Consider the following 10,915-nt stretch of genomic DNA (forward strand, 5'->3'; position numbering starts at 1 on the left):
TTAAAATATGGAAAATGCAACCCTGATGTGGTAAAGATTTCATAATTAACTGAAATGCCATTTAATTTTTGATCGGAAATTGGACCTTAGTATTTTATTATACATGGATCGGCACATCGATAAAAATCTGAATCTGATTAAATCTATAATGGTATATACCTACATAAAAAACGTTATCGATACACATTTTTTAATAAATATCCATAAATATGCGAAATATCCAATGGCAATTTCAATAAATTTCAGCTTGAAATACTGATGAGCATATCGATAATTAGATCTATAAATAAATATAGCGATAACAAAATCATTGGTATCCTAATTCACTAAATAAGCAAAAAACAATTAGATAGCCCTAAATTAAGGCCCTAGTATGTTGGTAGTCAATATCGTTAAACATATAACGATGACATAAGAAAATATTTAATACATTAATGCCTGGGCATCTAGATGTATTTGTGCATCAAAAATTAAATTTTGAAAAAATGACGCTTACGTCTTTCTGGCGGTTAGGGCTCAAAATAAAGCGCCTTCAGGACCTTCACTTTTAAGCCCCAAGGAAGAAGAGCGAAATTTTTAAAAAACGTGAAACTGACATTATTTCTGGTAATACTTATATGTACATAAATACATACATACATACATATTCGTGCTTGAAGGAACGTTATTTATAAAGTACGTAATTTAGTAGTCCTTTGTCCAATTGCATGCGATCTATAAGAGGTGCCACAACCAAAGTTTGTTTGTTTATTTTCCAGCAAAAGCGAAAATGAAAACAAAAAAAAGTTAGAATAAATAGCACAAAAGTGCTACTTGAAGTTATCATTGCCATATATCTGCCATCGCTTGTATACATTTATATAAATGTCGCATTCACATGTGATATGTGGACAACTTTAACGCCGGGCAAGCCAATTTGCCTCTGACATTTCTTTCAATTTAGTTTAGTTGTCACTTATTGTTGCAATGATTACTACGATACTTTTTTACTGATAGCCTAATGACTTATGTTTGTATTTATGTGCGAATACATGTGTTGACCGGCTTGTTTTGCTAGATGTTCTTGTCAGCGTTTTATTTGTTGTTGATTTTCTGGTCATCGTTAGTCGCTACTGAATTTATTTCAGACAGCAACAAAGAATTGGGAAACTTATTTATCTGCTACCGACCAACTTGTTTGTTATGTAATTGACTACAACTTAGTTTGAGTGAAATATATGTATTTGTCTATGCTTTGTTTAACTATCCTGTAATTGGACTACTTTCGTTTGCGCGCGTAATTTTAGCGACTAATGCAGGCTTCTTTCAAATTTGTTCTATTTCCAAGAATACTTAGCCTGTGGCCGACGTTCTTACCAAAGCTGAAGTCTGCTCCCTATTTGTTACTTATATTTACTCGTACTAAGCTACTAAGTAGGCTGATACAAAAGCGTTTAGCTGTAATTATATGTCGTTTATGGACTTTCTTGACTCTTAATTAATTATGACTGGCAGCTGACAGCAGCAGACATACATATGTAGGTATGTACAACTTTTTTGTTATTACAATATGGCGTTGTGTCACTTCATATTCACCGTTTCAGCTAATAAGGTTACGAGATTAAGAGAAAAAGTTCATTTTCGAAGCCAGTTTGGCTCATCTTGAGGTCGTATGAGTGAGCTCTTAATTCATTCCTTTACGTTCCCATATAATGGAAGCATTGAAGACCGCGGATGTTCACAGAGCCAAGATGCTCAGACGGAGCAGCGAAAGAAAAAGTGCTCGTGCAGCTGCACCTCTCGTCTCTGCCATGAATTGTAGTGGGCATTTTGTCTTCGAAGGAGCTACTGGAATAGTGCTGATGCTACTCGAGTGAGCAAAGGTCTTTCCGGGTGTTTACCGTACAGCTCTATAGGCAGAAAATTCATACGGCAGCCCGTTGCACCTAAGACTTATTTAAAGCACGTCACGATACGTCGACTCCGCAAGAGAGAATGACCAGAACAACCGCTGAGGGTTAGAACTCCATTTCATTCCTATAACAGTCTGCTGGCATATATTTTGTAACGCTACGGGTTTGAGAAGATGATGTATTTTGAAACTATTTTTTGTGTTGTGTTGACAAATCGGGCATAAGGATAATCCCGGTAACGGTATTCTTCTGTGTCGGTTATAGCTTACCTGGAGTGTTGTTCGTGGCTGCGGTTCCTGTACATTTTTCTGCCATGAATTGCACTCAGCTATTTTACCCAATCCAGTTTAAAGATACCTTACTATTGGAAAGAACGGCTCTAAGCAAATCGCACTTTTGACATTGCGTCAGCCTCAGGTGGATGAATTCTTAATCCCAGTATCAAAGTAGTGTGTCTAGGCGCCACAAAAACCTTAGAAACCTAGCTTTACTTATTACCAGTAGATTTATATGGGAAACTACACGCAAGTTGTAATGCAGTATCTTAAAGGCGTTGTTGTTGTTGCAGTGGCTTAGTCCTACCTAGATCGCCTTGTCCATCAGTCGTTGTCGTCAAGCTCATGCGGTGACTCTCTGCATGTCGGGCACTCGTTGGGCGCATTTGCGTTTATTTTGCTGAAGTACGAGTTTAACCTGCTGCAGTATCCAACGCGAAGTTGGGCTATAGTGGTGCGAGTCTCCCGAGGCAGACACAGTTCTGTCCCGTCCACGTCGGGTGGTTAAATGACAAAAACGGTATTCACGGGTCAGTAGTCGATGTAGGTTGAGACCGAATCCCTGTGAATGCCGTTTATGCGTCGAGAAGGAGAGCAGACTGTCGAAGGTAACTCCGAGAATTTTTTGTTTATCCACCGCCGGAATAGGCTCGACATCGATGTGAATACCCAGCTATAGTCTGATCTCCTTCGTTCAGTTGGTTCAGGGTTGCCGAGGATTCCGTAGGGGACAGGAAAGAACCGAGAAAGTTCGGAGAGGTAACCGTTTACTTTTAAGCGTAAGTCATCAATTTCATTCCCGGACGCCATTACCGAGCAATCTTGAGCATACGAGACAGTTGAGACTCCCTGTAGTGATTGAGGGAGCTTTTAAATGTAACAGCAGCGGGAAAGGATTCCACTCTGTGGAACCCCCTGCTAAATTTTCACGGTTTACTGACTCATAAATGTAGACCACTCAGGTAGTTCGCTGACCACCTTTTTAGGCCCTGTGGCAGAGAGAAAACCGCAATATCTTCTAGCACCGTGTAGTGGCTGACGGAGTCAAGCAACTTTGATAGAACCAACGCCCCGCTGGCATCAGGTGGTATGTGTAATTCGGGAGTAGCAAGGCCTTAAGGGTCTCTTCTACCGGGAAAAGCAGGGTTGTCGGACGTTAAGACTCTCCTTTGTTTGTCGGTTTCCCCGGCTATCTTGAATGATGACTTTGCTGAGATATTCTACTCCAGCAGAACCAAATTTTTTTATCATCAGCAATATATCCCGTCGGTTCCAATAACTTTTACTTGGCCGATGGCTACCCGGACCTCCCGCTGTTGAAAGCAATGGGCGCACTTGGTGTTGGAAGTTTGTGCAGCCTTCTGGTCACTCGACATTTGACTTTGAGCACCGGAGGATGCGGCGTAAACTGTCGGCTAGAGTAGTTCGCGCATAGCTTCGGGTCCTATGAAGCACGATCACCGAAAGAGATTTCCACTCTGTCGTCGCGCATTGTTAGGTTTGACAGTGACCTCACGGTCACTTGCTCACACCAGAGGTGGAGTTACAAGTCTTCATATGCTCTTCCCACTTCTTCCGTTTATATACGTTCACAAGATGCCGTATCTCCATGTTAAGATCGGAGAATTCCGGAGTCGGCCTGACGAAGTTTGTCCCACTCATCGGCTAGGATACCCGCTTCCGTAGGAAATGTCGGATGGGTGTCTACCCCAAGTTAGCTGACAACTAGTCACTCCACACTTTGAGTATGGGTACCAGGCCACAAACAGGAGGAAATAAATCACCTTGTTTATGATCAGTGCCCCTCTCAATACAGGTGGTTCCTAATAACGAATGGTGTGCAGAGGCCACATGTAGGTTATTACACCACACCGGGCTCGCCTTTCCAACTACTGGCCCAACCACTGCTTCGACATGTAAACGGGGTTTTTACAGACCACTGCTCGATGGGTACGCAAGCTAGCAGAATGAATCTATAGTCGAATTACCTTTTTCATAGATGTCTGGTTTGTGGAGCATTGGCTCTGAACCTCTGAACTGAGTACACTTGGAATTTAAGATTTTGTGACCTTATTCAGAAGGATGAATTAATTTCACTTAAAGTTAAAAGAAGTGTCTAAAGAGCCTGTATTATTGCTATCACAATTGGGTGTCACGATAAGCAATTCTCAACTAACATACAAGAGTGTGTAGCCTTATATGCTGTAAGCGAAACCTTATATAAACGTATATTTTATGCATCAGCAGAGTAAAGTTTCGCCCTTCGGATACCAATACGAATACAAATATGAATACGAGTACAAGTACAAGTACGAATACAAACACGAATACAAACACGAATATGAGTAAAAGTACGAGTACTAATATGATTACTATTTCGAATACGATTCCAAATACGATTTTGAATAAGAGTGCGGATATGAAGCAAGGAGGATTGTGAATACCAAAACGAGTATCATTATGAATTCGATTCCGATTTCCAATTTCAATTCAAATGCGAGTATGTGCATTAATTTGAATGCGAATACCAGTACTAAGGCGAATACATAACCGAATACAAACACGAATGCAAGTACAAGTAAAAGTTCAAGTACGAATACAATACGAATACAAACACGAATACGAGTACAAGTACGAGTGCGAATACAATTACTAATAATAATACGATTACGAATACGAGTAAGAATTCGAGTACGAATACGTCTAGCAATAAGAAAACGAATGGGAATGGCCAATGCGAATACGAGTACTAGTATGTGCATCAATGCGAATGGGAATGCAAGTGCTAATGCGTATATAAGTATGAACACGAATGCGAATAATAATAACAACGTGCACCAATACAAATGCAATTACGAATAGCAATGCAAATGTGAGTACGAATTCAAATAAGAGTTCAAATATGAATAGGAATGCAAAAAAGCATTTTGAATCATTGTCATTTGAAACATTTCATAGTGAATGCATTTTTTTTTATTTAATTGCCACAGCCCGCAATGTCTAATAAAAAAAAAAACACAATTAACAAGCAATCATCGCTAAACAATGGAAAGTCCAGCTGCAACTCGTTAAGCAATTAAGAAAACCACAAAGCAAAAAATCTTAGCAAAGGACATGTGAAAATAAAGGCAATCCAACCACCAAATATTTACTATCTGCCCATTTTGCGCACATTCAAGTTGCAATTAAAATGTTGCAAATTTAATCAATCCAACGAAAAACCACAAACTTTTCTCAGAAAATTGCATACAGCAAAAGGCACACACATACTCACACACGCACACACAAAAGGATGCAGGCACAAAACAAAAGCATACTTGCAAAGCTAGAAAATTTTGTTATATAAAAGGAATTGCAAGCAAAATTGCAAAATATTTTAGTTCGTTTGACTTTGTTGTCGCCTGATTGAATAGCTTGTGAGAGGAATACTAACTAACTAAATATGTAAAACTACTTGTGTAATTTTACAAAGGAACAAAGTGAATTACTTGTGTTTTGTGAAAAGTCAAAAACTTAAATAAAATCACATTTCCACAGCAAGTCAAAATTTAACAAAGACTTCGAAATAAAACGCCTAAACTACAGCCAAAAAAGCGCAATTTTTTCACCCTCAAAAACTGAAAAGGACATTGAGAGGCAATGGATTCTTTTTCTCATTTTCAGCATGCCTTTTCAAGTTTATAAATTACAAAAATTTCTTACATACCCTGAACTTGCCTTCAAGTGGGCCTTTTTTGAGCCATTCATCTGGAGTGGCAATCGTCACCGCCATCAGCCGACTGCTTGGTATTACATAAAGCACTGCATCTACATATTCGGTTTATTTACCTTGGTGGGACAAATTATGGCACTCTTCTGCAATTTGTATATGCCACATACCACACCAGAGGCTGAGGCATATGAAAATAGTGAATCGAAAGTGTTTGAGGCAACCGCATTAATTTGCTACTTTTCTTGTTGCTTGTACAAAATGTGGAACATCTTTTGGCGACGCAAGGATATCGGTCCACTCTTGGAGAAATTCAATGAGTTATTTCCGAGCGTTGTTATACAGAAGAAGCTTGCTGAAGCCAGTGATTATAAAACTGAACCAAAGAGGGGATGTAAGTGTAATTTTTACTAGCTTTCTTTCAAGTTTTTTTTATGAGTAGTTTAAAACTGGGATCTATCAAAAAGAGAGAGGGAGAGAGATATTTCATTAGAGAGTTATGGAAACATCATAATTTTTCAGGTGCAAAAAGTATTAAGTAATTTGGTTGGGAATTACAGTTTGCTCAAAGGGCGAGTGAAATAACAGCCTATTATCAATACAATGTTATTGTTAGGGACATTCTGGCAACTCTCTTGAAAGCTTTTTTCGATTTCTTCTAAAAATTATATTTTTCGTTTTAAAATAAAAAAAGACTCAAAATTAAAAGAAAATTTAACTAGCACTAGGAAAAATTTATCAAAAAGAAGAAAAAATAACAAAATCGGTTTCTAAAAAATGAAAATGAAAATGAAATGAAAAAAAAAACATGTATTAAAAAAAAATATTAGAGAAGCAAAAAATTTAAAAAAAAATCCTTAAAATTAAATGAAACTAACACAAAAATGATTTTCTTTTTCAGAAATTGAAATCTAAACATTAAAAAGAATTCTTAAAAAAGGAAGAAACGAAAAAGGGAGTCAGAAAAACCATATAAATTTCTAAAATTAAAAATTTAAGATAAAATAAAATTTTACAAGAAAAAAGTTAAACAAATACATAAAAAAGTTTCTAAAAATTTTTCGAAATTATGAAATGTATATGTATATTAAATTTTAAACAATTAAGTCTAAATATTAAAAGAAAATTTAATTGTAGTGAAATAAAAATTGTAATTATAAAGAAGAAAAAATCAATCAAGCTCCTAAAAATTATTTAGAATTAAAAAAAAATATATTTTAAAAAAGTTCTATTAGAATAAGAAAAAAATTAAGAACTCGGTTTGTTTAAAAAAATGAAATCTTAGCAAAAAATAAGAAAATTAAATTAAATTAAGAGGAAAAGAAAACTGAATTATGATAACCAAATTGAGTTGAAAAAAAACATAGAATATGTGTCTAAAAATTAAGTTAAACTAAAAAATATATATGTTTCCCTTTAAAATAAATTAAAAATTAAAGAAGTACTACCGAATTTAAAAATAAGAAAAAAAAACCAATTCAAACACGAAGACTCGAACCCCCGGATCTCTCGAATGGTACGCCAGTGCTCTTCTCACTCGGCAAATGCGGCTGTTGGAGCAGCGCGAGCAAATTATATACATATGTACAATGTAAATTTTTTTTGTTATAGACCAATATTAGGGGTGAGAGCATAAAAACTCCGACTTTACTTTTTCACATGCATTTTTGGACCAGCCTTATGAACCGTTTAGAAAGCTGTGCATTCTATCAAACAGATCTGTTCATCGTTAAAGTTGCCATGGGAGCTTTTTTTTATGCCAGAATAAAAAATCTTCCAAACTATCTTTCCTACTGTCTTTCCACCTTTATTTGAAACATGTTCAAGTGTTTTCTAGCAAAAGAGCTTTTCATCATAAAAGTTGGCAAGGGAGCTCTTTTTGTAAGACTTTCGTATCAGAATAAACAAAATCTTTCAAACTATCGTACCTATTATCTTTCTTCTCCATTTGGCACATGCTCAAGTGCTTTCTGGCAAAAGAACTTTTTATGATAAAAGTTGGCAAGGGAGCTTTTTTTGTAATATCAGAATATACAAAATCTTTAATCTATCTATTCAAAATCTTTAATCTATCTTTGCAACCAAAAAATTAGCGCCAAAATTTTCATACGTCTACCAAAGTGATGCTCAGAGAGAGCTTTTACTTTGTACGAGTCCATATAAAACCTAGAGAACTTTGAAGAGTTCAGCCCGCGGGCGCTGTTTTGAGCATCACTGGTCTAGCAACAATGCATACAGTTAACATATTCATTTTCTCTTTTTAATCTTCGTAATTCCTATAATTTGTACCATACCCGTATTACAATATGTTTTCTCGTAACCTTTACAGCCGGTGGCTACTATCGCCTCGCCTACTTTGAAGAAAAATCACGCGCTAGAATGCGATTTATGACTAAATACTTTGCGTTCGCCTACTTCTACTATAATATGATACCGATACTACAACTTATTTATGAAATATTGTCACCAAATCAAACTGTTACTTACAAAACGCAATCGAACGCCTGGTTTCCGTGGCATAATCACAATAAGCATTCCACTTTTGTTGGATTCATTTTCAACTATCTCGTACAAGCATCAGCAGAATTTGCCGGCATCAACTTTATAATGTGTGGTGAATATCTTTTTGGTTTTTTTAATACACAAATGCAATTGCACTTTGATTATTTGGCCATTGCTTTGGAGACGTTGGACGCAACCGCGCCTGATGCCATGAAACAGCTGAAAACGCTTATCAGCTATCACGCAAACTTATTACGGTGAGTTAATCGTAGATTTAGGAGCGTAAGATATTGAACAAAATTATTGTCAACCATATCTCTTGCAGTCTTTTCAATGAAATCAATTCCATTTTCAATTTTACCTTCGCGCTGGACTTAATAAATGCCACTTTTGCCATATCTTTGATGGGCTTGGCTATGGTTATGATCGAATTCGGGCGCGCTGTAATGTTTTCAGCTGGCTTTTCCTTCTTTTTAATACTCAGCTACGTATTTTGTAAGAATGGCGATGAACTTACCGATGTGGTGAGTTTTTTTTTTTCTTGAATAAAAAATATAAAATCGAACACTGCTCCTAGTAAATTTGCAAGTACTTAGTTCATTATGAACACAAATTTTTTTTTATTCCACAGAGCAATAAATTGAGCTCGGCTTCGTTCTATAGCAATTGGTATGAGGGTTCTCTGGAATATCGTCGCATGATTATCTTCTTCATTATGCGTACCAACAAACCATGCGAGTATCAGGCTTATGGATACACAGCGATCTCTATGGTGACCTATATGCGGGTAGTATTGGAATAAAAAAACAATATAATTTCATTCTTCTAAATTCATATTTACTTAATTTTTGTCTCTTACAGATGTTAAAGCTATCTTACCAGCTCTTCACATCTTTTCGGGCCATTGAATAGAGCAACTTAATGGAACATCATAAAATTAGTATCACGAATTAAGTAGCATCGCAACAGAAAGCAAATTATAGTAGAAAAAATCGCTTCAATGGATAAAAGGAAACATCATAAGTAGAGTACAGTCAGTCAATAAAGTTTGGTTACAGCGAATTTTTTACAATACGGGCAAGTATTTTTTAAATATTTTATTTTTCGCTAATTTAAAAAATAAAAATTTGGTTAATTCAACAACAAAAAACCCAGAGATCAGAGCTCAAAATCTTGTGCAAAATTAAATAAAATTCCGCAAAATTTCATTCAAATATTGCACTATTTATTTACGCTCTCTAGAAAAAAGTTGAGAATGCAGTTTTTTAGTCCATTCAATTTTAACATATATGAACAGTGTAAATAAAAAGTGCAATATTTGAAAGAAATTTTGCGGAATTTTCTTTAATTTTACACAAGGTTTGGAAATGTGATTTTTGGGGTTTTTGTTGTAGATTTAACCATATTTTTATAAAAAATTAGCGAAAAATTAAATATTTTTAAAAAAATAGTTGCCGGTATTGTAAAAAATTAGCTATACCTAAACTTTATTGACTAACTGTATATAGATTGTACACCTTTTAGGGGCAAAGTGCTTTTTAAGTAGCAACTAGCTTTTCACTGCTAACAAAACAGCTTTTATGTAATAATCGGAAAGATTTGTATTAATATATATAGCGCCTTATCTGCTACTATAACCAAGGCTCCTTTTATTAAAACAAAGGTCTGTGCATGGGCTTTGCATATTTTCTGTTTCTATATCGTAAGACTTCTAATGTAGCCTAGTACTTCCAGGTTTTGTTCGAAATTTCAAATGGATTAAGGTTAGTACCACTCAAGTTCGCTAGTCTGCGCCTAACGAGAGCGTCACAATCGCAGAAAGTGTGTTTTGGCGTTTCTTCTTCCAGCTCACAACAGCTCCAGCGACAGACGCTTGTCTCTGAGAAATTAATTTTTGCTGAGGTGACAGCAAAGGGAGCAGTGTCCCGTGTATTACTCAGTGAGAGTTTTGAGGTCCTCTCTGCCTAAATAGAGTAGTTTCTTTGAAACTTATTTTGAAGTACAGATAAATCGCTTACCTGTTGAACATTTTGCCTACCCAGTTATTTAAGGTCCCCTTTATGTGTGCTTTGGTGAGCCCACATAAAATATTGCGGTAGCTCCCTGTATCGCTAGTCAGCCAGCCTTCTCCTTTTCATCATGTCCCTCATGACCCAGTACCCATCGCAATAAAGCTTTATTATTGGCTCCAAGTGCGTTTAGGACATTGAAGCAGTCATATACTATCTAAGAACCTAATTTTCCGACATAATGCAGATTCTAAGACATTCTCTGCCACAAATTTCTATTGCATGAACCTCTATTTTGTCCAAAATATGCCAACGCCAGTTTTACCATTTTCATCTGGTGCATGGATTCCCTGCATTCCAGAGAGCTCGATTTGCAACGTGTACTTCAAATTTTCCAGAGATTGCTAGTTTTGGAACTTAATGTGGCGCGTCATATTTCCGATTTTCAGGTCGGAGGTGTTTAGGATTCTCAGTGCTGCTGTGGGCGCTGAATGCATCAGCCTGACCGGCCTTCAAACCTCCTGTTAT

The 10,915-nt window shown here is 36.4% G+C and overlaps 1 protein-coding gene across 1 annotated transcript; it reads left to right on the top strand.

Annotated features, from left to right (window-relative positions):
- Positions 1 to 5,831: 5,831 nt before the first annotated feature.
- LOC118739904 (putative odorant receptor 69a) lies at positions 5,832 to 9,290 on the top strand. The gene is made up of 5 exons (XM_036471403.1): positions 5,832 to 6,270; positions 8,206 to 8,635; positions 8,704 to 8,902; positions 9,010 to 9,165; positions 9,240 to 9,290. Exons 1-5 carry the CDS (start codon positions 5,832 to 5,834, stop codon positions 9,288 to 9,290), a joined length of 1,275 nt encoding a protein of 424 aa, XP_036327296.1.
- Positions 9,291 to 10,915: the final 1,625 nt, after the last annotated feature.

Source organism: Rhagoletis pomonella, unplaced genomic scaffold, assembly GCF_013731165.1.
Source record: "Rhagoletis pomonella isolate Grant_MI unplaced genomic scaffold, Rhpom_1.0 Rhpom_scaffold_00005, whole genome shotgun sequence".
Lineage (NCBI taxonomy): Eukaryota > Metazoa > Arthropoda > Insecta > Diptera > Tephritidae > Rhagoletis > Rhagoletis pomonella.